Source organism: Eutrigla gurnardus, assembly GCF_963514095.1.
Source record: "Eutrigla gurnardus genome assembly, chromosome: 20".
Taxonomy (NCBI): Eukaryota; Metazoa; Chordata; class Actinopteri; order Perciformes; family Triglidae; genus Eutrigla; species Eutrigla gurnardus.
Genome location: NC_139931.1, coordinates 11544739 through 11572305, shown reverse-complemented (window position 1 = coordinate 11572305; position 27567 = coordinate 11544739). Strand labels below are relative to the sequence as shown.

At 41.8% G+C, this 27567-nt stretch overlaps 3 protein-coding genes across 11 annotated transcripts; all 3 read left to right on the top strand.

Moving 5' to 3' along the window:
* The first annotated feature begins 508 nt into the window (after positions 1–508).
* LOC311030742 (migration and invasion enhancer 1-like) lies at positions 509–2624 on the top strand. Its single transcript, XM_084036705.1, has 4 exons — positions 509–607; positions 802–903; positions 1014–1086; positions 1663–2624. The coding sequence occupies exons 1-4, from the start codon at positions 579–581 to the stop codon at positions 1744–1746; spliced, it is 288 nt and encodes a 95-aa protein (XP_083892831.1). The 5' UTR covers positions 509–578; the 3' UTR covers positions 1747–2624.
* A 4623-nt stretch (positions 2625–7247) lies between these two features.
* On the top strand, positions 7248–15488 carry slc4a1a (solute carrier family 4 member 1a (Diego blood group)). Of its 2 annotated transcripts, none has more exons than XM_084036480.1 (21): positions 7248–7396; positions 8350–8418; positions 8626–8681; positions 9410–9516; positions 9685–9731; positions 9828–9993; positions 10104–10239; positions 10321–10390; positions 10474–10516; positions 10604–10788; positions 10875–11082; positions 11196–11399; positions 11494–11642; positions 11827–12021; positions 12111–12356; positions 12452–12541; positions 13039–13205; positions 13291–13532; positions 13631–13800; positions 14375–14548; positions 14654–15488. In XM_084036480.1, the coding sequence occupies exons 2-21, from the start codon at positions 8395–8397 to the stop codon at positions 14729–14731; spliced, it is 2757 nt and encodes a 918-aa protein (XP_083892606.1). In that variant the 5' UTR covers positions 7248–7396; positions 8350–8394; the 3' UTR covers positions 14732–15488. The 2 variants fall into 2 exon arrangements, with proteins under 2 accessions (XP_083892606.1, XP_083892607.1); XM_084036481.1 differs by having other exon boundaries at positions 7358–7376.
* A 660-nt stretch (positions 15489–16148) lies between these two features.
* Positions 16149–26677, top strand: ubtf (upstream binding transcription factor). 8 transcript variants are annotated; one of them, XM_084036464.1, is made up of 21 exons: positions 16149–17019; positions 19316–19374; positions 19736–19908; positions 20041–20124; positions 20227–20382; positions 20502–20566; positions 20665–20791; positions 20875–20985; positions 21066–21199; positions 21302–21443; positions 21527–21568; positions 21698–21802; positions 22036–22191; positions 22308–22454; positions 22785–22895; positions 22981–23069; positions 23156–23345; positions 23435–23482; positions 23575–23628; positions 23713–23832; positions 23923–26677. In XM_084036464.1, the coding sequence occupies exons 2-21, from the start codon at positions 19338–19340 to the stop codon at positions 24037–24039; spliced, it is 2208 nt and encodes a 735-aa protein (XP_083892590.1). In that variant the 5' UTR covers positions 16149–17019; positions 19316–19337; the 3' UTR covers positions 24040–26677. The 8 variants fall into 8 exon arrangements, with proteins under 8 accessions (XP_083892590.1, XP_083892591.1, XP_083892595.1 ...); XM_084036465.1 differs by lacking the exon at positions 16149–17019 and adding an exon at positions 17148–17259; XM_084036469.1 differs by lacking the exon at positions 16149–17019 and adding an exon at positions 17330–17672 and having other exon boundaries at positions 23713–23823; positions 23926–26677.
* Positions 26678–27567: the final 890 nt, after the last annotated feature.

Below are 27567 nucleotides of genomic sequence, written 5' to 3'. Positions count from 1 at the left end.
TGAGCATTATGTGTTATCATGTGAATTTATACTGTGGAAAGGACTTTAAATCAGCTGATCGCTTACTGCACTTACAGTAAGTACTGTAGCTATTTGAGGTCCCTCTTCACTTGAGAGTTTACTGTTCTACTTTAATCTTCTACTCCACTTCAACCCCAAATAAAATGTGTTTATGTTTATGTTTATGTTTATGTATATGTATATTCCAAGAATTCCCAATGTAAATTGTGCCCCTCCAAAGGGTCACAAGATTGATCCAAGGGGTCATGAGATGATGAATTTGTGTAAAATGGTTATTACCTCCATGCGCCTCACAGTTGATCTGAACAAACATCCTTAGATAATGTCACATTTCAAGTTCTAACGTTTAGTCCTTCATACTGCAAATTAAATTGTCTCACTTATTGGTTCCAGTGTGACTAATTCCAGCTGTTTAGACGCATGCATCCCGGTATAAACCCCGCCCCGCTGCCCCGCTCCCTGTTATATATCCAGCTCACACGCTCAACAGACGACGGCGCACACACGCACACAGCTTCTCTCCGCTGACACCGGTGGTCGGACGAAAGACAGCTACGATGGGGTTGACCATTAAAGTGGAGTACTGGTAATTACAGCTTTCATTGTAGCCATATTTGTATTTTGTTTACGTTTCAGCTCAACTGCGTCTGTTTGTGTCCGGGTCGGTCAACCCTACCTAAAAGACGGCTAGTGCCACGGATTAGCATCGTTAGCATCACGGCTAGCTAGAAACAAAGTGTTCTTCATGGTGTTGAAATGCGCCCGTTTCTGTCCCCGCAGCGGTAGATGAGGGTACGAGCCCCGCTACAAGGAGCTCCACCATGTTATCAGGCGTGAGTATCCCGACGCGGATGTGTCCGGCTTCGTGGGAAGACAAGGCAAGTGTCGCTAACGGACTTATTTCGGTGGAGGGAGCGTTGTAATTGAACTCTGAGCAGCGATTCGTTTAGCCTGACGGTGTGACGCTAACTCATTTTTCATTTTGCAGGCAGCTTTGAGATCGAAATCAATGGGCAGCTGATCTTCTCCAAGCTAGAGACGGGAGGGTTTCCATATGAGAATGACGTGAGTAAACGTACAGCTATAACCGGTCCATCCACATGACATGTAGATCACATTGCCTCTAGGCAGCATGTGTCTGTTGTGGCTGCTGGAGTGGAGGTGGAGGTATTTTTTAACTGTGTGTGTATAAAGTTGTCAACTTTACTCCAGTGCTTTTTCTGAGTTGGGCCCCTTCAAAGTGTCACAAGATGGATCTGATCGGGTCATGAGATGATTTAATTAGAGGGGGTAGATAACATTCAGCTACAAACATTAAGGTTCTTGCTGTTTGTGAAATGACTTGTTTGTTCATTTTCGCCCACTGGGCCTCAAACAGTCATAGAAATTACACAATCTCACTCATAGACACCTGAATGTTGTCAAAGAGCCCCAACTATACACAGATTTCAATAATTGTAAGGTTGTATAAGTGTTGATTTTAGGTTCATATTTTCCACCTGGAAAACTAGTACAAGTAGAGGAGAATTGCTTTTTTTTTTTTTTTTTTTTTTTCCCATCCAGAATTTAACTTGTAACAGGATTGACTTGCTGGTAAATTGCAACTATTAAACTGATTTTGTGTTTGTCGTCCCGTGGCAGATACTGGATGCGGTCCAGAATGCCTGCGACGGCAAACCTGTGCAGAAGATCACCAAAAGCAGTCCACAATGTGTCATCTCATAGTCTGCAGCGTCAAGACAGGCCAGTGCAACTGTATACTGCCAATGCCACCTCTGGTCTCCACTCAACCCTGCTAAAAACTGGGCTGGCATACAAAACCTTGCTTTATACAAACTCAGCAGTGGCGCACTAGGGCCGGGTCTTTGATGCACATCGACAAACATTTGGCTCCCCCTCTCTGTTCTCATCGTGGCGCTCCAGGCTGTTAATGATTACTGTAGCGTAAACGGTTAACGGCTACAGTATGATGAATCCATTCCTGGAAGGCCCTTTTATTTGTAGGAGCCGAGACAGGGAGAAGATGTAGCAGAGTTAACTTTACTTCACTTTTCCTACAGCCCCATTGCCTTTCATTCACTAATGGTTAATTTTGTTTTGTTTACTGATCTAACATGCAGTTACACATTTTCCTTGAATGCAAGGACCATGCAAAGTAGTTGTACTTTTTTCTTTTAAGGGATGCTGCCTCTTGGATTCTGCCTCTGCAACGCTCTATGCTGAATAACCTGTTGGTAATCTGTTGTAAGATTTGATTGAACTATTCAACATATTACTGTACGGGCTGTGGATTGTGAAGTAAAGTTACGTCATTTGTGGTTGGTGAATGCAAAATTAAGCTTTGCAATATTTTTTTTTTATCCATATGAAGTTGGAATAATTTAACGCTTTCTGTCCATTTCTCTTAATGACAAGCTCCTCTGTATTTTAAACTGCCGGGAACTAGAGCGATTATCGGAAGTGCTTCTGAAGACCACCACCCACTGGTCTGTCAGCTCACACTAAATTAGATGTTTGCTCATTTTCCTCATTTTCCAAATCATATTAAATTGTTCACCTGGATGTCAAAAACTGTAGTCTTTAAATAAAGGTATACTGTAATATTTCTTTAAGTACTGTTGTCACTTTCACGATGCACGGTGTCTTGTTTCAAATCTGCATTTATACTATTCCACACAGACGAGAGTTGCTCTGCATGAAAATAAGCCTGTTGTGTAAGAATTCCCAACTGTGTTGTAGAGCTGCTCCTTTGAGAGGAATCCATGGTCTATTAGGACGAGTCTCTTGGTAATGATGGCCAGCAACTGCCAATTATTTTAGTACACGGCGTCTCCCTCTTTGTTATGTTGGTGGCAACAGTTGCAGTCGAGTCAAGAAGTGCCCAACACAATAAAACGGCTTTATGTTGCGTTTTAATAATTCCTTAACAACAAAAAAGAGTAAAACAAAAGGTTTCAGTTTATTGGAATACATTTAAAAACGATTTTACGCTTTTCAACATTCAGCCATAAAGTGAAAAAATCTGATTATATAGCACAAAGTAAACAATAATTTATTCTGGACTTTCTACCACGTTGTTTCCACTAAGGGGCGCCAAATGCAGCATTGATGGCCTCTGGCTTCTCCTTACTCAAAGAACATATGCTGCCATGCTGAGGTCAAATTCAAATGAAGAAAACTGCTACTACCCCCTGGATAATATCTTCTCTTACAAGTTGATTTTTACAAAGTAAATAAGTATTTTTGTAAAGTATATTACTCAAGGTTGTTATGTTGCCTGCTTAGCCAAGAAAAGGCAAATATAATCTCAGCTGAGAACACTTTAAAATTGTGCAAAGTCATTTCTAGATGGAGAGTTGGTGACCATTGGGCACAAAAATCAAATATAGAAAACAAGACATGTTGATCAATACAGTGTCGAAATACAGCACTAAGTATTCTAGTATTCAAGCTTGAATACTTCTATGCTTGGTGTAGTTGAAGTGAAGTCACAATGGCCCATACAGTATGCATGGTAGGCTGTGACTAGGTGGGTCAGCGATGCCGACTCTGGCTCTCAGTGATAACTCCCACTGGCCTGCTTGTCCTAATGCTGATAGGCCGTCTGTGTCCGCCAGTTGCAGGTTTGAAAATGTACACTACCTATCAATGCATGCAAGCAGAAACGTAAGAGTGTGAGTTATACAACTTCCTATTAAAAGGGGGAATACTAATGCCAACATGTATTTTAAATTTCACTGGTTAGGAATGAGGTTTTTTTTCAATAGAGCATGACAATAAAAGTTTTCAGTTAATGAGTTCCAAATCACAATTCGCCCACATGCCGGCCGCTTATGTCGACACGATTTATGGTCTAAACTAGTTTGTCATGAGGAACCCAACACATTGTATTGTTATTTTATACGTTTTTCAAAGTGTGCACTGCATAAAACAATCTTTATCAGTATCTCAAAGGCAAAAAATAATGGATTCATATAATGGATTCACACTAAAGACTATGAATGTGTCTTTCTGAATGAATATGCCTCCCGGTATATGAAGACTGGGAGTGTCTGCATGCTGTATGTTGAGACACATGGATGCCACAGATAGCATCCACACACAGTGATAACAGGCCACAGTGTCTTCAGCTGGGGGCCTCACTGTACGTTGTATGTATGTATTCTATCACTGTATGGAAAGTATAACCCCTTTGTTCAGTTGGGCTTTCATTCTTAATAATGGTAATACAATAACACACTTAATCGTAATGGATGACAGAATTCTGTCTCGAGATAACATCCCTAACAAACAACATTATCATGTTGATTTCTTCCTGCATTCCTTATTTGTTTCAGGACTTGTGAAATCAAGCGTTACCTTATTTTTTTATTTAACAATCCTGTGACTCACACGAGGACCCAACACTGATTAGCAATTTGAATGACGAAGAGGCCAACATTAAAATCCCCCCAAATAGCATCTGCCAGAGACAAAGCTGGCGAAGAGTCTCCCCCCATTGTGATTAAACTTTCTTCTTTAAGATTGTCAGATTTTGCCTGATTTATGCAAGACCTTCACACAATGGACTTGTTCTTGTTAAATCACCCAATAGCTTAAAGCCACGGAGTACGTACGACGACATGCATTTTACAAACGGGCACATGGGAGGTTGGAGGCTGAAATCAGTTATCAGTGGCATGGCATTTGAGTTCACAGACAGAAAGGAGGCTTTTGTCCATAAGAGACCTTAGAAGTTCATCCTATACATCACCACTTTTTTTATTTACCTCTCTTAACCCTCATCCTGCCAACAGATTTGATTAACATACTGTACGAGGACTGCCGACTGGGCTCCCAGGGACCCCAAGAATAAAGAATCAACCATCATGGCAAATTATTCATTCATTGCTTCTCTACGTTTGTTCAGCTTGATATTAAATATGTAATTAATTGAATCCGAAAAAAATACTTTAGTCTTTTTAGACTTCTCCCTTAAATTAGCACCCATGCAAACGTGTCCTGTTGTATCTATTAAAACTATATAGGCTGCAATTGGGTGCTTTTCAAACCCTAATACATTTGTTTTGTTTTGTTTTAAAAAAGAAAAGAAATCCAAACAAGTCAAATTGATTGATAAAGTCATAAATTATTGGAGTGATAGAATGAAACACAAACCGTGTGCCTGTATAGTGTGCATTAATAATGTTTTCCTTTTCTTCTGGTCCCTTAGAAGTCTGCTCAGGGGTTAGATTGAACATGTGATTTTATCTTTAGATATTTCTAGACTAACCTTCTTTTACGATCATGGAGTTTGAAGAAAGGTTTTTCCGACCACAGCTTAATATTCCAGCTTGTTATAGACATTAGTGTGCACTTGGCTCAAAAACAGGAACTTGTTCCCGTTTAAATCTCCACACATTTTAATGCTAAGCTTCCAGTTTCTTTTTCCAGTGACTGGTGATTTCTTTGATCCTTCTTCAACTGTCACTGAGAGGGATCTTTGTCTCTCTGGCCTTTCAGCTGTCTGTCTGGTTGAACCATTGTGAAGTGATTTGTTCCCGAAGCCCAACAGTAAATCATATCTATTTCTAAAGAGGACTTTCTACGACGTCAAAAAAGAGCACTAAAAATATAGAGATGTCCTCTCGGCCATCTGACTGTACCATATATGTATATATATGTATGGTCCATGTATATTACTATATATATATAGCTGTTTTACATCATATTCTTGTTTACAATTATGTCAACACTGATATTATGTTTAAATGACTGATTTTATTGATAGTTAATATTGTTGTCTAACTTATAAACTCTATTATTTGTCTGATTATTTCAAAATGAAAATGACAAACCAAATAATACTGCAGTGGAATTCAAATCATTTCTCAGAGAATTTTGACTTTTCTCTAATGTTTTCTTTTATTTTGTGAAATATTGATTACTGATCACATCTTTGGGCCTCACAAAATCCTCCACTCTACTTTTCATTGTCATGCTCCTCTTGCCAAAAGGACGAGAACCAATTACAGCGTGTTAAAATGATTGGCCCAATATAAGGAGCTCTTGCATGCTATTTCAGGTTCACACTTGTATCTTTGCTTTCTACTAGAACATGTTTCCATGCTTTACTGTTGCTGCCTGAATTCACCCTCCGACTGAGACATTTCAATGGAGTTGCTCCGTGGTTAATTCCTGTCAGCTGATGTCATTCACAAACACTGCCACCAGAATTAAACTGGGAAACATGTGGATTGTTAATGTTTACAGCTGTGACATTGTCTTTATATTGTATATTTGTGACATCACAACTGTATGAAGAAATCCTCACGCCTCGTTTAAAGGCCCAGTTTATGAATACGGGCTGTGTGTAATGGATTGTGCTCACCGTTCTACAACACTTAGATCTGCTTTATGATTTAAAAAAGACCTTTGACCATTAAAGGTATGGTTATGGTTATCAATGACCTAACAGTGAATTAAATATGTGATATTAACAATAAAAAAGTGTTTAAAGTGTATCTTTACCACAGACTGTATATGAAAAGTGGATGTCACCAATTCTTCAACTGGTTTCTTTTCTCTTTGCACCTACTGTATACTTTATATCTTTGGATTGTTTCACTGCATATATAATTGCATTGAATTGTCACAAGTCCAATAAAAAAATCTATATTCTTGCAGCACCCTTTAAAAAAACTGTCACCATGACAACAGTGTTTATACAGTTTTAGGTTGTATGTTCTTTGTTGTTATGATAATCCGTGTCTGATGTTTTCCTCTTTCACCATCAGCGCTGCATCCTTCTGTCAGTATCTTCATCAGACTGGGTTGGACTCCAGAAGATGTCCAATCCTGTCACAGCCATGTCACATGCACCATACAGGAGACATAGGGTTATAATAAAAAGTTGGGTGTCTGCCCCCCCAGAGGGAATCCCTAGTACGTACTCAAGATGACGTACTAAGATGCTGTCCTCCTGATAGTGTATGTTGCCCCCTTTTTACCCCCTTTACCCCGTGTGTGCCCCCCAGGCAGGATGAGGTTGGACCTGCTGGTCCTAACAGGTCCCTCTTCTACTACCTCTGTCCAGACTCCGGTTCATGCTGGGAGGGCGGAGCGGCAAAATAGGGTTGGGATATCCCTGTCTCAAGGTGTCCAGGGCCGATAGGGCTTTATCTCCCCCACCCCTCTGCCAAGTCGCTCAGGGTTGTGGAGTACGGTACGTCTTAGGGTCCACGTAGTTTCATATGGGTGTTCCCGTTCTACTCGCTCTCTCTCTGTACTCGTCTTTTTCTTTCAGCTCAGTTTCTCAGCGGGCTCGTCGAGGCTGACAGATCAACGATCATCCCGTTTCCAGTGCTGGAGACTAGGTGGGGGTACCTGCATGCAGGTAAGGGTGTGGCCCCTCTCCTCTGGACAGGGGTCACTTACACTGCTGGACCAGAGGGTAGAGGTCAACCAGGTTTGACATCATACGAGAGAAACATGTTCTAACCTTAAATGTTTCTCCATGCTTATAGTTCAGACGGGATCATTTTGTAGGAAAAAAATATGAATCTTTACAAACAAATATGTTGTTGTGTGCATTTTCTGTAAAGACCATTGAAACATTTTAGCTCATTTGAGATCGAAGTGAAGCGGGATTATCTTTGGATTTTCATAATTTGTTCGAGTTATATTACACTCGCTTATTTTGGCCTTGTGCTAAAATATCTGTATATTCTCAGTGTTTGGAGATTGTTTACCACTAAATGGCAATGTCTTGTTAATGTGCAACACCTTATATGTGGATGCGTTTACTTCAAGCATTATGAGGCTCTCAAGTGCAACTTTGCAACAACAAAAAAATGAAATGAAATCAGCTAAAAACTACATACAATGTTACGTTATAAGAAATATTTAGTTGTGAATTCTGAGTATGCATATTTGTATGATTTGCTGTTACAGTGGTTGCATTTAAGAGCATTTTGGAGAACAGAGGTGTCTTGTGGACGAAGGGTGTAACCCAAAGATAAGGCTGTGTACGTCTTCTAATTCAACCATTGCAGAGTTCACAACGGCTGGTTGATTATCTGTCCTGAGCCGCCGGCAAACTCATCAAGGCTGCATAAAAAAGGCTCGTGCTTATTGGTCAGTGTAGTGGCTGAGCCAAGTTGACTACAGAACAGTGGTACTTTTGCTATGATTGATAAAAAACTAATTATGATCCATATGTATCACACATTTGTTGCTGGGAGCACCTGTCTGCATTAAATGTCAAAACCCAGGACTGCACAAATCAGCAGAAGATTTAATATTCATGCCCTCAGTTTCCTTTTTTCATTCCTTTTTTTTTTGTCTTAGGGAATGCATAAAAGTACCTGAGAGTTCAACATCAGAAAAACACCAATGGAAAACAATTTCAGTTTCGAGGTTTGTCTTGTTTCCTTTCACATCCAAGAATGTAACGTGAATATTCATGACACTACTTAGCATTACACTCGCTAAAAGATATGTTGTAAAGGGTTAACAATTGGTGGTATTTGTGTCCAATAAATGCTTTATACATTTTCCCGCCATCGTTCAATTCTCATCCAACTTTCTTCCATTAATTCTGCTTTCATCTTTCGCCCTGTCCAGGGCAGTGACGCGTCCTATGAAGACAATGACTCAGCCTTCCCCTCTCCAGTCAGACTGTGAGTAAATGTGCTGCATCATGTGTCTGATAAGTCTGACGTATTGGGTCTAACCCTGAAATCAGCAGGCAAAATGTAACACCGGTCAAGTGATTATATGACTTTGTGTCATGCATAAGGGGTTGCATGTAAAAAATAAACCCAGAGAGAACCAAACCTCTCAGTAAATGCAGATTTAGGGTTTGTTTCATGCTGAACTCATGTTTTATCATCACGCTTATAACTTTGAAGTGTTTAATCCATCTGATAACGATGGAAACCTATTTACCAATATGACATCCGGGTATGCCAACATATTAACTACTTGGCACTCGACACGAATGAGTCAGAAAATCATAAAAAACTTTGTGAAAGCAACATGAGGGGCCATTTCCTCAACGGGAGGGGGCGTCTTTATGCAGCTAAAACCCACAAGTCCAAGCAGTCAGTGATAAGAGGTATGTTGAGCAAGCTTGCCCTCTTGTGGCAGAAACAGAATAGCACTGATGGTGGAATTTCACAGTTATGGAGAACTTGATCAGCCTAAACTGAGAGCACTTCTTGGAAGGATTTTAAGCCATTATCTACAGTTAGTCCATTTAACTTACAGACACAATTATGGGAGAGCATTTTCCAAAAATCAGGAGGCCTGAGTTAAATCACTTGGCAGGTGAGACATGAGGATGCGTTGTTGAGAGGCACTCATGCTCATCCTAAGTCTGTATTGATGCGTCTGTTTCTCCGTACAGGACTCTACCGGGTCAGAGCGCCATCTATGACCTGGAGGGGAGGAGGCAGGAAGAGGAGGAGAACGAGCCTCCTATGGAGGCCGTCGTCATCCACGGCGATGCAGAGGGTAGGCGACTTGACATCCAGCTACTTTGTAAATTACTATGTTTCCCCCTTCCACGTATTTCCAACATCATCAAACACTGGCAGGGAATATTTTACTGCGAAATGAATCATTAACTCATTTTTTGTTACTTTTACTTGAGTAAAGGATCTGAATTCTTATTTATTTCAGCTTATATGAACCTGAACACCAACGCCACCACAAGAGGGGACGCTCAAGTTAGTCCACATTCTTCATACGTCATCAAGTATACAAAAATATGAATGTAAACCGACATCATGTGTTTATTAACTAATCACATTGCATTACCACAGGCCTACGTGGAGCTGAATGAGCTCCAGGGCAACATCTGGCAGGAGACCGGCCGCTGGGTGGGCTACGAGGAGAACTTCAACCCCGCCACCGGAAAATGGGGTCCTTCTCATGTCTCCCATCTCACCTTCAAGAGTCTGATCCAGCTCCGCAAGACCATGAGCACAGGTGCCACTGGAACCATAGATGAAACGGAAATGTGTGCATGCGATGGGATAAAAAACAGTTTGTTTAAGTTTGATGGACATGACAATTAAAAGCAATTTAAATGTACTCAGGTGCCGTGATCCTCGACCTGAACGCCAGCAGTATGTCTGCTGTGGCTGAGAAGGTGGTTGATGAGCTGCTGGACAAGAATGAGATCCGCCCCAGTGATCGGGAGGGCATGCTGAGAGCTCTCCTCATGAGACGCAGGTAACCCACAGGACACGATATTTCTTGATTGCTTTATGTTTGCAGCATGCACTTAATTTCCCATTGTATTTGTCCATCCAGTCAGTCTGAGGGGCCTGCAGTCACTCCCTCTGGAGACATTGAGATGCAGACCTTTTCTGTAGCCAAGAAGGTAAACATTTTGGAATTTTTTCAGAGTTTTTTGGTTGATCGTCAATATTATATTAATGAATTACCATCACATTATTCTGGCAGAGAGACACCTCTGACAACGTGGAGGCCTCAATCGTCCTCTCAGGTGTGTTCACGTAATTCAGAAGCAGTCATGCGTCTCCATGTGTGGTTCAAGAGCAGATATGGCTAAAACGGTGTGTTTTTTTAATAGGTGTCCTGGACATCCTGCAGAAACCTGTGGTGGCTTTTGTGAGGTTGAGCGACTCTGTGGTGATGAACTCCTCCCTGGAGTCTCCTGTCCCTGTGCGCTTCGTCTTTGTGCTCGTGGGCCCCAGCCAGAGCGGGGTCGACTACAGTCAGAGCGGCCGTGCTATGGGTGCTCTGATGGCTGACTGGGTGAGAGAGAACATACAATATTGAGATAAAATAGAGTGTGCCGTGATGAAGAGTTGAAGGTGAATCAAAGCTTTCTGCTCTCACAGGTGTTTTGTCTGGAGGCCTACTTGGCCCAGACTGACAAAGATCTGACCAACGCCATCGCTGACTTCATGGACTGCAGCATTGTGATCCCCCCCACTGAGATCCAAGATAAGAACATGCTTGAGCCGATCATCAATTTCCAGAAGAGGATGCTGAGAGACAGACTCCGTCCCAACGACACCCGTCTTGCATTTGGTGACAGGGTCAAAGGTCAGCACAAATGAAGCCTGTGCTGGAGAAAAATGTTTTATGTTAAATTAATAAAAAAAAAGGTGATGATTTAGTGTAATCTTTATTAATGTCAGTTTGATTTGTTTGTCCAGTTGAGAAAGCTCCAGAGGCGCCTCGAGAGGACCCTCTGGCCCGTACAGGCTATCCTTTCGGTGGGATGGTGAAGGACGTGAAGCGCCGTTACCGCCACTACGTCAGCGACTTCACAGACGCGCTGGACCCTCAGGTCCTCGCTGCTGTCATCTTCATCTACTTCGCCGCGCTGTCCCCGGCCATCACCTTTGGAGGGCTTCTGGGTAAAACAGAGATCCAGAGATGTGTCTGATTTATGAGGCTCAATCATTTAGTGACCTTTACTATGATTAATAATTCTCTGATGTCTGACTCTAGCTGACAAAACAGAACAAATGATGGGCGTGTCAGAGCTTATGGTCTCCACCAGCATCCAGGGTATCATCTTCTGTATCATCGCCGCTCAGCCGGTCCTTGTCATCGGCTTCTCTGGACCACTGCTGGTGTTTGAGGAAGCGTTTTACGCTGTATGTATGAGTTGTTGAAACTCCTGAAATCAAAGTCTTTTTTTATTGTTTTTAAAATAGAAAAAGTGGAATTTGAGTGGGAATTTAGTTTCAGACTTTTGCTCGAGAACACTTACAAAATAAAAGCATAACTTTTGTTTTTTTCTTCATAAGCATTTCCTTTCCTTTCTTCATTTCACACTAGTTCTGCAAGTCCCAAGGCATTGAGTACATTGTGGGCCGTATCTGGGTGGGGATGTGGCTGATAGTGATCGTGGTCATCATCGTGGCCGTGGAAGGCAGCTTCCTGGTCAAATTCATCTCCCGCTTCACTCAGGAAATCTTCTCCATCCTCATCTCTCTCATCTTCATTTATGAGACCTTCAATAAGCTCTTCAAGGTTTCCTCACCTCATACCGTTTCCCTGTATTTACCTCACGTGTTGCCTCTTATTTTGCTTCCACTGACTTGTCATCTCCTTTTGCTCAGATCTTCAAAGCCCACCCTCTGGTTCTGAACTACGACCATCTGAACGACTCAACGGAAAACCCCTTCCACCCAATCCTCATAGAGCACACCGTGTCTGATGACCATGGTAACATAACCATTCATGAGAGGGAGCTTGACAGGGCCTTCCCCAACACTGCCCTGCTGTCTATGTGCTTGATGTTTGGTTGCTTCTTCGTCGCGTACTTCCTCCGACATTTCAAGAATGGTCATTACTTGCCCGGCCCGGTAAGCTCTACTTTCTGTGACCAGAGATTGTGTAGTTCTGAAAAGAAGGGTCGGTTCTGTGATTTTGACCACAGCGTATCCTGGTGTGTCACTAGATTCGTCGTTTGATTGGAGATTTCGGTGTACCCATTGCTATTTTCTTCATGATTGCTGTGGATATCAACATTGAGGATGCTTACACTCAGGTGAGTCATTCAAATTAAGAATGGTCATTTCCACCTCAGCCTGGTGGGTCTTTAATTGAACCATCTGAGTTTATTCAAATGTTTTACTTTTATTCAAACAAACGGACCTTTCACACTCATGTATGGGCTATTTTACAAACCATTTCAGCATCTCATTTGTTAATATACTTGAACTTTAAGTCGTTTATTTTTAAGAGAACAGTGGATTGTGGGATTGTAGAATTTCACATCACATGTGTAGATACATGTGTGCAGTTTGGTCCGGATCTTTATTAAAGATGACTTAACACACCTTGCTGAAATGATGTCTTTTATCAAGGACAGTTTTGTCCTTCTAAAATATGACTCAACTCAAATTTGCTACGAAAGTACGACTGAAAAAAATCAGTTCGGAATGATTAGAAGTATTCACGCAGGACAAAATGTCCGCGTTTATTCGTCTTTCTGTGATTTTTATGGTGGTAACGCTGAATGAAAATCACCGTGCCCCCTTGTAGAAACTGGTTGTGCCAAAAGGCATTGAGGTGACCAACCCCAATGTCAGAGGCTGGTTCATCAACCCCATGGGAGAGCATAAAGATTTCCCTATCTGGATGATGGGCGCCTGCTGTGTACCAGCACTCCTCGTCTTCATCCTCATCTTCCTGGAGTCCCAGATTACTACGTGAGTGACACAACCAATGATGGCCTCCGGTCTGCGGCGTTACTTCCTGTGAAGTTAATGAGCCCTGTTGTTGTTTGATTGCCAGGCTGATTGTGAGCAAACCTGAGAGGAAAATGGTGAAAGGATCTGGTTTTCATTTCGATCTGCTCATCCTGGTCATCATGGGGGGCATCTCCTCTATTTTCGGGGTGCCTTGGCTGAGTGCTGCCACCGTGCGCTCCGTCACCCACGCCAATGCTCTCACTGTCATGAGTAAGGGCCCGAAACCAGAGATTGAGAGGGTGCTTGAGCAAAGGATCAGTGGCATCCTTGTGGCCATCATGGTTGGTAGGTACTGCCATCTACAGTGTGGATGCAGACACAGCAGGCTTCCGAATAAATAAGCATTTCCCTTCAATAATCATTCACTTTCTGCAATTTTCCAGGTGTTTCTATTTTCATGGAACCCATTCTGAAGATGATTCCTATGACTGCGTTGTTTGGTATCTTCCTCTACATGGGTATCACCTCTCTGAGTGGAATCCAGATGTGGGACAGGATGCTTCTGCTGATTACGCCGAAGAAATACCACCCTGCTGACGCCTACGCCACCAGGGTACGCAGCTTCCTCGAATACAGTCCTGAACTTCACTCCACCTATGGATATTTCTCGTTTGCACACTATATTTCCAAAATTGAAATGAAGCTTATTGTATCAGACTTTTGTTGCTAATCTCTCTGTGAAGTCTTAGTGCAAAACTGCAGTCATTTTAGAGGCTGTGGCTTGTTGTTACAGTTCATACTAAAGCATGTCTCGGTAGGAAAGTATCATAAGATCATGGATGGATTATAAGTTAACGGGAACGGACGTACACCCCTCCTACTATAGGAGCATTGATTGTGGTCGTTTTGAGTCTCTATGTTTCATGTTTCTCTCTGGTCACTGTGTTATGTCTTTGTGGTTGTTGGACTTACTTTCCAACAAGAAATGTTAGCAGTCACGTCGAACAAAGGCTCTGGCACAAGACGTCACATTGGATTGTATAGGTGTTCTTGTTTCCCTTTATATTTCAGTGTTTTTAAGCCTATGGTAATCTCCCTGCTAATGTAAATTAGCACTATAGATTTTCATGTTGGTCTTTGGCTACGTTTTCCCCTGCTAACGCTCTCCTCTGCTGTCATTTATGCAGGTGAGCACAATGCGGATGCATATCTTCACTCTGATCCAGCTCGTGTGCCTGGGCGTCCTGTGGATGGTGAAGATGAGCGCTTTCTCTCTGGCGCTGCCTTTTGTCCTCATCCTCACCGTCCCTCTGCGCATGGTCTTGACCGGCACGCTCTTCTCTAACATGGAGATGAAATGTGTAAGTACCTCTCTGTATCATCCACTACAACGTCAGGCACACACACTATTGTGCTGTTTGACGCGTAGGTCCCGACTGTCGTGACTGGATGTGTTTGTGTTGCAGCTGGACGCGGATGATGCCAAAGTGACATTTGAGGAGGAGCCCGGGGTCGATGTGTACGACGAGTGCCCGCTGCCATAAACAACGCCTTATCATTGATGTTTCATTCACAAACGTTCAGTAATAATGTTAACATTTCAAAAAAGGTGTTTTTAAAAACATTGAAGTTGTAAACACATACAGTTTCAAACTTTTCTGTTTTGTTATTATTATTTATAACTTTTCATTTCTCTAATTCATACATGAAACATAGGCTACTTAACTTGAATATTGAGTTATCTTTTGTTCCAGGGAAAAACATTGAAGTATCTTCCCTTCAGGTACATCCATAATATTGTTTTTTTCCCCCTTTAGTGCATTACCCGAGTATAGCTTTAAAGTACCTACCAGTGCTGCCACATTATTGATGTGCCCATGTTATAATAATTGTATTCCTCATAACCTAATTTTTGCTATTTAGCTCTGCATGCAGACAAATAATGGATTTTAATTGGATTGTTACACCAGCCTTTGGCCCATACAGTATTCTTTCTTTTTTATTATTATTTTACTTGAGTTTGCCTCATTTGATATATTTGATGTGTATAGAAATATGTGTAATGCACTTATATCAGATTTAAGTGTGTAATTGCTTTCATGATAGTAAAATGGGATGAGCAGTGATCGGTAGATAGTAGATAATGGGATATAATTGTTTGTTGTTATGATGATATAATCAGGGGGAAACCTATTTGTAAATGTGTCTTGTTATGCATGTTTGTGTGTTTGAAACACTGTACGTGCTTGATTGGATTAGATAGGTTTTCATTTTATTAAGAATAAAAACATCCACTATTAAGTGCTTGTTGTTGTTTTCATTAGTGCACTACAAGGGTTCACGTCACTCAGTTGAAAAAAAAAATCATTTTATCCTCCAATTAAGACGAGAGGGGTGTTCACTTGTACCAAGAGGACTGCCACTCAGCTGCATGCTGCCTTCAAGTTTATCAAGTAAACTGCAACTTCTCAATACTCCTACTTGGAAAACACCACCGACATGATCGTAAATACTGTTGTCCTGAAATAAGAAATTTAACTTCATGAAAAGAGAAATTAAGCAGCATTGCATTTCTTGTGCTGTGACTGTCAAATCTGCTCAGATAAACATGTTTTATTATTTTATTTAAATCAGATGTAATTGTCAAGAGTAAGTATTAAAACAGACTGACTAGGTTATATCACGCAAATAATTTAGAGATACCAAAAACAAGTCAAATGTGTCAAATTGGCTGTAAGTATAAACAAGAGTTATTAAACAAATAAAAGCCAAAAATGTGATTGTTGTAGCTTTATTCTGAATGAGCAGCCAGACAAAATAGAATCATTAAATAAAACAATAAATATACATTAAATATACAGACATTGAAAAATAAACGTTTTTTATAATTAAAAACTGATGGAATTAAATAAAAACGTACCTGCAGTTCATTTTTAAGAATGTCAAAAACAATTCATTCCCAATATATGGTCATATCGCATACTTTCCATTTCATCATTACAATTAATGTTTTATGTATTAACTTGAAAACTTCACACAAACAGCCCCCACGTTTACTGCACAGCTACCGTCGTGAGATCACGACCACATTTCCGACAGCAAAGGAACGCAGCACACTTTAACAAGGCCGAGAGCCTGGCAGTCATTTGTTTTCGCTGCACCGGACTGACTGGATTGGACAGCCGGGGGTTCCGCCCACAAACACACAAGGTGGAGTTGAAAAGAAACAACACGCTGCTGGGCCAAAATGAAGCTGTCAAACAGCCTCTATTTGAGGAATCACCGAGCTATGTATAAATGCATGGAGACCTTACGTAGACCTTTTTCATACAGTCCTCCGTCAAGTGGCAACATGGTAGCCTATTGATAAATGGAAATTGTAAACTTTGGGGATTTTTATTTTGTTTAATGTTAAATGTATTAAGTTATGGCAGCATGTGATATGAGCTGGTAGCACAACAATAATTACCAAATGGCACGACTTTGGCTTTTGTGTAACTTTTCCTGATAAAATATAACTTCGGCTGGAGATCAGACGTGGTCGGTCTCCGGGAGTAAAAAACAAAGACGAAATGATCGCCCTCGGTTGGGTTAAGAAACTACGGTGCGAGATCGGGGGAGAAAATGGATGTCTCCGCGTAGCGAAATGGTTGGATGGAGAGAGCAGAGCTGCTGCACGTTGAGTGGAGGGAGACGGCGAGTGAGATGGAGGCGGGGGGGAAGGACCATCTCTGCGGGGACTGGAGCCCAGGACCGACGGCGCAGTGCTGGCTATCGTTCAACCCTCCCCTTCTTCCTCCACAACGACGCCGAGGCTCACGCCGACAGATAGGTAAGCCAACAAAACAGCCGCTCGGTTTCCCTTACAGTAAAAGTGTCCGATAAACAAACCACAATTCGCGTCTAAACCCTCAAAAATATACCCTGTAATATTCGATTGTGTTTACTTACAAACCGCCTCTTTGTAGTTAGCGGAATAAACCGACCGCTGTGGCAGCGTACAGACGAGGTCGGCCATAGCCGAATTTCTTGTCTTCTACAGCGGGGAGGAAACTGGATGTTAGACCCGGAGGTAAACGTGGTATTTACTCAAAATTACACTAGGCGAGTGTTTTATGCTAATCCCCGTGCTCTAAACTCGACTATTTGTGCTTTAACCAGGGTATTTTGCGTGGGGGGGAATTAACGGTGGTTTCCGCGCCGAGACCTCCATGCGGCTGTTGGCGGAACAGCCAGCCGCCTCTCTCGGTTAGCCATCAGGGATCTCGGTTTAATATCTCACCGTGCAGAGACTCGCCCTCTCTCTCCCCCTCTCTCTCTCACTTACTAGCCCAGAACCACCGACTACCGAGCTCGGGAGAACCCGCCTTCTTGTTCTCGCTTATACGCTTTTTTGGACCGATGGAAAGCGAGTCTGCGACGCCCCGGCTTTAGTTTTAAGCTCCGTGTTTCTGTGTTTGCAGTGCGCCATTGGACCTTGTCACGGTAGGTCTCCTTGTAGAGCATAGCTGAAGCATGGCGGACCTGGATCCGTTTGTCGCGCCACCGAAGACACTCAGCCTCGGATGTTAACGTTTCCTTCGAGCTTAGCTAACAATTTAGGTAACGTTGCGGTGTAACGGCTCGTCGTTTTAGCCGAAACGACTATCGTCGAAAATGAACCATTTCGTAAAGTAAGGTCGAGGTTGCCTGTAACGTTTGAGCGATGAACATATTTTCCATTTTCTCCTTTCTTCCTGCGCCTCCACAAGTGCTTCCAACACACCACCGTGGCATTTATCTCGATTATGGGTAGTTTAAAAATGTGTTAAAAAACGGTTAAATCTATAATAGAACATTTAACGTTAGCTAAAAAATATAACCGTCGACTGTTTTAAATTATTTGGTGTAAACAGTAATGTCACATTACCCCGGGATATATTCTTATAAACTGATAAAACCTAACGTTTTCCATTAAACTACCATTTTGACTGTAACCATTTGCTTTATTTAGCGTACCAAGTTGCTTTTGGTCGTTTTTAAATAAAAAAACAAAATCATTCGTATGTGGTCGTTTTCATGAAAATGTAAAAAATGTTTCATAATCAAACGTCGCCAAGTGTACGGTACAGAAGCTTCTTTTAGTTGTAGTGGTGAAATTGTCGGATTTAAAGTAGCCAGGTCCGCCCGTGAACAACGCCAGTTAGCTGGGGCCATCAAGGACACGACGAACAACGAGCAGCCGCCATCATTGGATCAGAGCTCGGCTACGCCTCGCTGAAGAATGCACTTGGTTTGTTCTAATATCCCAGTATTTAACGCCAGAGAAGCTGAATAAATACGTCCAAAACAAGATTTATTAACTGTACGCGATTATTATATGGGTTCCCATGCTCAAATCTGGCTAAACCCGTGAAGCGAAGATTATAGGGTTGCATGGCGGAGCTAGATCGGCGTCCATCGGTGATGAGGCGCCTTTGCCGAGTGGCGCATTTGGCTGCAGTGCTTCCAAGCCACCATTCCCCCTCGTCGGAGACCGAAAGCAGATCCCCCCGTCCGTGGTCAGCTGGTCGCCTACAGCTGCCCGTCGGTCCACGTCCATTCGCTTCCTCCTTCCGTGGATCCTCCCCAACCTCCGCTCCGACAGAAAATCCTCCATTACCGAGCCGAGAGGGCGAGGAAATGGTCGCTCCTGTGTGCTCACGATTCTCTAGTTGCGGACCAAAGGACGGCACTAATTCGTTAGATTCTGGCTGGCGAAATTTGCTCGACGGAGACTGCTGTTGTCTGTGCTAGTTGTGCTAGATGGAGCCCTCCGCAGTGTTATTTGAGATTTGAAGCCGTCACAAGCGATAGCCTGTCTCACCATGCAGCGTAAACGTTTAAGGGGCGGTGTAATGAACATAAACCATTATGTCGAGGCGCATTGATATTCCACCACTGGAAAACACCAGACCATTACTTTTATATCACTGACAAATCACCTTTACTGAATAATATGACACGTGAAAATAACATAAAATGGTCGGATTAAAAAAAAAAAACATTTTGGTAGCGGGAGAAAAAAAAACTTGCATATTATGAATTGCATAATTGCAAATTGAATCAGTTTGATAACTTGATTTTTTTGTTTGTTGTTGCTCTTGTAGATACAATACTGTACTTTCACAAATGAATGGAGAAATGGAGGCAACCACCCAAGCCAAAGGTGGGATTTTGATACATAATAATGGATTACTCTTAACACTGACACAATTACAAAACTTTATATGCCCTAAATGTATATATAGGCCTATGATTATACATTATATTAATTGTCCTTTACGGATAACTCACTATTACAGTGGTGCCAATGTTTGTGGATTAAATGTACCAGAATGTTTGATTTAGAAACCCAATATCACAGTGTAATACACTTAAGATTATGCCATATGAATATTATAGGATAGACTAATTATACATGCTTTTAAGACACATAAGATGGTATCGCAGCTAGTTTTGTAATTATGCAGACAAATGAACAGATCTTTAATTTTGGTGTCCTTTCAACTGTCTTCGTGTTATTGCAGTGTGGGTACAGGAAGACCTCTTAAAACTGCTGGAGGCCATGAAAATGGCCCTGCCTCAGAAAGACCTGACAAAATACAAGACGTCAGAGTCCCACCTTGACTGGCAGAAGGTGGCCTTCAATTCTTTCACAGCCGAGATGTGTAAGCAGAAGTGGCAGGAGGTCTCTAAAGAGGTGAGCCTGTTTAAGGTTGTGTTTGTAATCCATTAATGTGCATATGTATGGATTGTGCAGCTGATGCCAAATGTTGTGTCTTGAGTTTGATTTTTCTTTTTAAATAACTTTTTCTGTCTGCCTTAACCACAGATTCGCAAATTCCGGACTCTAACAGAATTGATATTTGATGCCCAAGACTACATCAAGAACCCATACAAGGGCAAAAAGATAAAGGTGAGTTAAACATAAGCTTTTCTCAATGAATGACCAAGTAGCAGTTATGAATAAAACTCGTAAGACTTTCCAATTAAATTTATTTCCCCTTGTGATATGCAGAAACACCCAGATTTCCCCAAGAAGCCCTTGACTCCGTATTTCCGCTTCTTCATGGAAAAGAGGGCCAAATACGCAAAGTTGCACCCAGAGATGAGCAACCTGGACCTAACTAAAATCCTTTCCAAGAAGTACAGGGAGCTGCCCGACAAAAAGAAGGTCAGTTAAATGCATTTAAGGTGCAGCTAATATACATTTGTTTGTTTTTGATGTCATTCATTTCTAACATACGTTGATATTATTTAATTTATTCTTTGTTTTTCTTTTCATGGCTACAGAAAAAGTACGTCGAGGATTTCTTGCGAGACAAAGAAACATTTGTGCACAGCATGATGAAGTTCAGGTAAGACGACATACAACTTTTATTCATCTTATTAACACTGAGGTCTGCACGTGCAGCACATTTATGGGTAATTGTGCTTTACTCTTGTGTAAATGAAGAGAGCTGCACCCAGACCTCATGGAGAGCATGACCAAGAAAGGTTCAAATGCACCAGAGAAGCCCAAAACACCCCAACAGCTGTGGTACAACCATGAAAAGAAGGCCGTCCTCAAGACACGCCCTGATGTAAGTATAGGCATTTACAATACGGCATACAAAATGCAAAATTCTATAATCTGATGATATTAACTCTCTATGTATGAAACCAGGCGACCACCAAAGACATTAAGGACAGTCTTGGCAAACAGTGGACGCAGCTGACCGACAAGAAGAGGCTCAAATGGATCGCCAAGTCCCTGGAGCAGCAGAAGCTGTATGAGGTAAGACTGCAGTGGTGTGTTGTACGTAGTTTAGATGCAAGGATTCCTCTTCAGTGCTAATTGTGTTTGCAATATTGTAGGAGACAATGCGGGAGTACATCCAGCAGCACCCGGAGTTAAACATGACCCAAGAGGATATCGTCAAGTCCACCCTGACCAAGGCTGAGAGGCACCTGAAAGACAAATCTGATGGCCGACCTGACAAACCACCTCCGTGAGTCCCAGCTGCACATAGGCCGACACATCTGCATGAAGCTTGTTGTAGGCCACTGCCCTGCGACTGAGTTATTTGAATATGGTGTGCATGTGCTTTCAGAAATGGTTACTCGATGTTCTGTGCGGAGCTGATGTCAAGCATGAAGGATGTACCCAGCACCGAGCGTATGGTGATGTGTAGCCAGCGGTGGAAGCTGCTGAAACAGAATGAGAAGGATGCCTACCAGAAACGCTGTGAACAGGTGGGTCCAGAATCATCAAGTCACATTAACAAAAAAGAACAGTACTTATATTTTGTCTAACAAGTGCATATTTGTTTTTTTAGAGGAAGAAAGAGTTTGAAATTGAGATGAACAGATTTCTCAGTGTAAGTCTTAATTTTTGGTTACTACATCCAACATGATTTTATTGTAGCCTTTAGTTTTCTCAATGGTGTGCAATACGTTTCGCTGCAATCATTTCTCATGTGTACTTTTTCTGCTGTATGGATCTGTAGAGTTTGTCAGAAGAGGAGCAACACCGGGTTTTGTCTGAGGATAAAATGGGTTTTAGGAGGGGGGCCAACAGTCCTGCCGCCAAAAAGAAGGCCGCTAAAGCAAAGGTAAGATTAAGCATCGTCTTCATATGTGCTCAGATTAAAAAAAAAAAGTAATCATTATGATCACAACAATATAATTGTATCCAAAGATTAGACTATCACATGTAAATGAATCTAGAGGTTACGTCTCATTCACTACACGTTTGATTCTTCATTCTATTCAACAGTAAAATGTAATATTATATTGGTATTTAAAGGTGGTGTATCTTCTGATATTCTTTTCTCTGTATCTGTAGGCCAATACAGAGAAACCCAAAAGGCCAATTTCAGCCATGTTCATCTTCTCTGAGGAGAAGCGTCCAAAACTGCAGCAGGAGCGGCCGGACCTTTCTGACAGCGAGCTCACACGCCTCCTGGCTCGCATGTGGAACGAGCTGCCAGATAAGAAGAAGGTAACGTTGTATTATAAAATAAATATCAGGGGAATTGACAAGATCACAGAAGGCAAATAGTACCGATATTTACGGAATGTAAATGTACCCATGATCTTGTTGTCTTGGTAATTTAGGAGAAGTTCAAACGCATGGAAACGATCCTGAAGGCAGAGTCTGAGAAGAAGGAGAAGGAGGATCGTAGTCGTCTGCCGGACCCACCCAAGACTGCACAGGACATCTGGCAGCAGAGCGTCATAGGAGACTACCTGGCCAGATTTAAGGTGTGCATCACTCCTCCCTCGTCTATACAATGTAAACACTGGTTTATAGGAAACGGTAGATCACTGGTATCCATTCTCATGCTTTTTAGTTTAAAAACATGTCGTTCTAAGTAGAATAACAGTGGAGAATTAATAAGCAATAAAGCTGAAGAATATATTAGAACTGTGAATGCATACATTATTTTCCTTATCTACATAAAGTTGGAAAAGATTTCTGATTATTATAACAACCACACTGTTATTAGTGATTATTGTATGTATTATTCTATAACTGACTAAGTGCTTGAAAATGCATATAAAGTACATTAAATGTGAACCTTTGTTTTGCAGACTGACCGACCAAAGGCGCAGAAAGCCATGGAAGCAACCTGGAGCACCATGGAGAAAAAAGAGAAAATAATGTGGATCAAAAAGGCAGCAGAGGACCAGAAAAGATATGAGGTTAGTGTCCGTTCACTTACCGGTTCAATGTCCAGTAGAGCTCATTCTGCTAGAGAGAGCTAACAGCGGACTGACTCCTCAACAGAGGGACCTGTGTGAGATGCGCTCACCTGCTGCTGCCATTGCCTCAGGGAAGAAGATGAAGTTTGAGGGTGAACCCAAGAAACCTCCATCGTAAGTCTGTCACATCAAACTTGTATGTCCTGCCTGTTGTGAATATAAGTTGTCAATGTTCCTCTCAATCTCTTTGACTGTTTTAGAAATGGATATCAGAAGTTTTCTCAGGAGATGCTGTCCAACGGAGAGCTGAATCACCTCCCAATGAAAGAGCGCATGACTGAGATCGGCAGCCGCTGGCAGAGGTTATCGCTGAAGGACAAGGACCGCTACAAGAAGATCGCTGAAGAGAAGCAGAGACAGTATAAAGTCCAACTGGAACAGTGGCTTGCTGTAAGAAGTGGTTGTTTGAGGACGGGGGGGATTTGTCAACAAATGTTGGACAATTAACCTGTCTAACATACACTTTCCTTCTTCCACAGAGCTTGTCTTCACAAGAGAGAAACACTTATAAAGAGTATAATTCACAAGTAAGTCATTTATTTCACTGTAATGTTTTAAGCTTTCTAAAAGCTTTTAAACATTAGCTTGTTTAAAACTGATTGACATGTTGCCGTTTCAGAAAAGGAGAACTACAGCAAAACCAGGAGGCCCTAAGGCAAAGGCCAAGAAATCTGTAAGTACAGTCCCTCTTACTCTGGTCCCATGAATCCACTGTGGTGATGTTGTCAGCCATTCCTGAAAATCTCTCTTCCCATAGGACACGGAGGAAGAGGAGGAAGATGACGATGATGAAGAGGATGAGCGGGCGAAGGCTTCCTCTGAGGCAGACTCATCCAGCGAGGATGACGACGATGACGACGACGATGATGTGAGTTGCGTCCATCTTTGCCAGTATGCAGAGATAATGACTGTGCGCAGTGTGTGTGGGGGTTTAAAGTGTGTTTTTTAATTCTTTATTTCTAAGAAGGAGGAGGATGACGAGGAAGACGACGACGACGACGAAGCAGAAGACAAGGAGAACAAGTCGGAGGACAGCAGCAGCGAATCAAATTCACAGGGGTCGTCGGACTCTGATTCGGACTGAAACGGGCCGACACATTCGTGACACGAACTGAGCAGCGCTGAGCTGAGCCAAGAGTCAAGGGAGCTCTGCCACTGTGCCAACCCTGCTCTCCTCCCACCACCAGAGGGAGCCCCTGCATTGCCTCATTCACTTCACTTTATGTTGCTGTTGGTGATCTTCTCATGGAGGGACCCTGCCCTTATGTCCAAAATCAGTTTCCTTCCCTCCTCGGTGTGATGGTCATCTCACAGCACGGGACGCTGACATTAAGCCAAAAACAGCATCCCACTGGTTTGGTGATGTCATGGATTTTTTCTTCTGCTGGTTTCAATCTTGACTTACAGGTTCAGTGGTTTATAGTTAAGATTTTAATGTTTAATAACCTGCCAGTGTTTATTTTATTATTCTGGTAATTAGATGAAGACAGGTGGCATGAGTTGTTGAGAACAGGCTTCATAGAGCCAAAGAACACAGTATGGCGGATCACTTTAGGGAGTGAGAGGGGGAGGGGGGTGCGCAGGGTACTGAAAAATTGCACTCTTCAGAATGTTTCCTTTTTTAATTTCAATTTTTTTTCCCAGAGCATTGTTGTGTTGTTCTCTATTCTCAATTTATGATGTAGATTTTATCTTTTGGTTCTTAAAGAGGTGGTATTTTTTCAGGAAAAAAATCAAGCCATTATGAATGTGTTTTTGTTGCTGGAAAATCAGAACTTGTTACTTCCCCATGTTCTCATTTAAAAGTAATGGTGCCTATATAAAGTATTCTTCCCTTTCTGGACTTCTTCATGTTTTTATCGTTTTACAACAGTGAACCAAAGTGAATGCTTTGACACTCATTAACAAAAAAAAAAAATAGTCTTTATACTGCAACATTTCAGGGAAATTTCCTTAATTGCTTTCTGACCGAGAGGACACGTGACCACAACCAGCTGAAATGTCCAGCGTGTTTAAAATGCACCAGACATTTCAACACAAAACCAAAACCAACATTGAACTCATCTCTCAGTAAGTCTGCAATTTTCCTGCAACGTCACAAATCCCTACAGATGTTTTAATGTCCCAAAACCAAACGCATAAGTAATAAATATTTGTCCTTCAGAATCTCTTCTGGATTCAACCTCACTAATGCGCTTCTCACACCAGCTGTGCCATATTCTTCGCATTTGTGTGATATTTTAATGATTGACCTTACACTAGTCTGCAGGCTATGTGCCTTGAAAATGTTCTCTTCTACTTCTAAAAAACATTTTTCTTCACCAGTCACTACTTAGAATCTGTCCTGGTTTTTACTAGGTCTTTATTTAGGTCGGTTTGTGAATATTTGTCAATGAGTGTCAAAAAGCCTGATTGCGTCCATTATGCTTCAGAGATGTAAAAAGACAAGGTTGAGTACTTTTTATAGGCACTGTAAGATCCATTGCCACATGTCTTGTCATTGAAAGGTGTGATTTTTTTCAAACTTAAATGACACATAGGTCCATCGGTCTGAAATTCCATTTGACTCTGTTAATTCTGGCCTAGCAGTAATAAACAGCGATTACTGTGTGACGAGGGCAGATTGTCATTGAAGGAATAACACTTGTTTTCCACAAGTACAGCTCAGTGTAAATCTGTGTTTTCTGTGTTTCCTATCTGAACCGTTTTACATTTTGTTTATGGTATAATTGAATTTGACATTTTGTTTTTTAATTGTGAGGATTTGTGTTCTGATCCATCTGGAGTCATTTAGTGGACGTCGAACTGAATGGTTTTCATCACATGTTTCTGTTCAGAATTTTTTAATAGTATTGACTGTAATCCATGTGGGTTTTAGTCCGATGCTTAATCCCAAAAACGTGTGCACTTAATGTAAATCTGTCCCTCAGCGTTAGTTTGTGTGCATCCCTGCACACAAACTATGTATATATATGAGGGTGTGAGTGTGTGTGTGTCTTTGCTTTAATGTGTGCTGTTTTTACTGTTTTGTTGCATACCATGATGAGACTGCAGCGTGCATGTTCGTGCCTGCGTGGGGACGTCATACCAACACCATGAATGTAGATATTCCTCCCCCCCCCCTCCCCTTCTCCACCCCCAAGGTCTTTAGGAAGTTTTCTGCTCAGCGCTGTTGTCATTGGTTACCTGAAAACTTCCGTAACTGTCATTTTGGGTCCACAGACAGATGAGCGACAACTGTTAATCATCTGTTGATTTTGACCATAACGTCTCAAACAAAAAACCAGCTTGGACTATTTGAATAATTCTGGCAGAGAATAAGAAATTTGCTGATATTGATAGATGGGTGTTTGTAAAGGGATTTGGGGAACTGAGTTGCCAGAGGAATTGGGGTTTAAAAAAAACTGTTGTAATTTTTTCCTGTAAATAATGTTTTTGTATTGAGTGCTTATGGTTTTGTTAGTGCTTTATTTCGGCGAACCCTCATCTGTGACTTCTGAAGCCAGTGAGTTTTACACTCACATGGGGAGAGATTTTGGTTTAATTCACCTGTTTTAGTTGTTTCTTCTCTCCCTTATGTTGGTTTATAGAGATATCTAAGACGGCAAAGCTTTACAAGTTTGTACTGCTGATCATTTGACAATTTGATGTTTTCTATAGCTGAGGGTGTTCTTATGTCCTTGTAGTAAGTATTTGGGCAAATAAAAAATGATCTTTAACAATTACAAGTGTGTTCTGTTTAAATCTTGTACAAGCAGGCAGGACATGGATCGGCACGGTGATGGCTGGAAAGAAATACACTTGCGTACTTTGGTGTGGGGCTCTTCCAGTGAAGTGGAATTGTAATGCTACATCATAAAAGTGTGCGCTCTGCAGCTCAAATTGTCATTTTGATTGACTATTTAAGTCTTTTACTATGCACATATTATGAAAATTCCCTCCACAAGCTTTTAAAATGTTTGGTTTTGTGGCGGGCTGCACGGTGGTGTAGTGGGTAGCACTCTCGCCTCACAGCAAGAGGGTCCTGGGTTCGATTCCCGGGTCGGCCCGGGTTCCTTCTGTGTGGAGTTTGCATGTTCTCCCCGTGTAAGCGTGGGTTCTCTCCGGGTTCTCCGGCTTCCTCCCACAGTCCAAAGACATGCAGGATGGGGATAGGTTCATTGATGACTCTAAATTGCCCGTAGGTGTGAATGTGAGTGTGAATGGTTGTCTGTCTCTACATGTCGGCCCTGTGATAGACTGGCGTCCTGTCCAGGGTGTACCCTGCCTTCGCCCAATGACAGCTGGGATCGGCTCCAGCCCCCCCGTGACCCTAAATACAGGATAAGCGGTAGAAAATGGATGGATGGATGGATGGTTTTGTGGCTTTCTCTGTGACAAATTATTCAAATCTGAAAGTTTTCTTGGTCTTGAGCACTCAATTGGACAAAAACAATATTGAATTTGTGAACTTGTGCTAAACAAACTGGTAATGGGCAATTTACAAATTTTCTCAATTTTATAGGCCAAATGTTTATTAGATAAATTAAAACAATCAATTAGTAATAATCTGAGTCAACTAAATGATTATCCCTTCTGGAATTGTTTATTTTTTTTAACTATCTTGGAGATA

Coding starts and splice junctions, on each gene's coding strand:
- ubtf (XM_084036464.1), top strand. CDS start 19,338: ATGAATGGAGAAATGGAGGCAACCACCCAAGCCAAAG. Junction 20,986..21,065: donor AGCAGCAGAAGCTGTATGAG/GTAAGACTGCAG, acceptor GCAATATTGTAG/GAGACAATGCGGGAGTACAT. Junction 22,896..22,980: donor AGGACCAGAAAAGATATGAG/GTTAGTGTCCGT, acceptor ACTCCTCAACAG/AGGGACCTGTGTGAGATGCG.
- slc4a1a (XM_084036480.1), top strand. CDS start 8,395: ATGGAAAACAATTTCAGTTTCGAG. Junction 9,517..9,684: donor CATCCACGGCGATGCAGAGG/GTAGGCGACTTG, acceptor TATTTATTTCAG/CTTATATGAACCTGAACACC. Junction 9,994..10,103: donor CCGCAAGACCATGAGCACAG/GTGCCACTGGAA, acceptor AAATGTACTCAG/GTGCCGTGATCCTCGACCTG.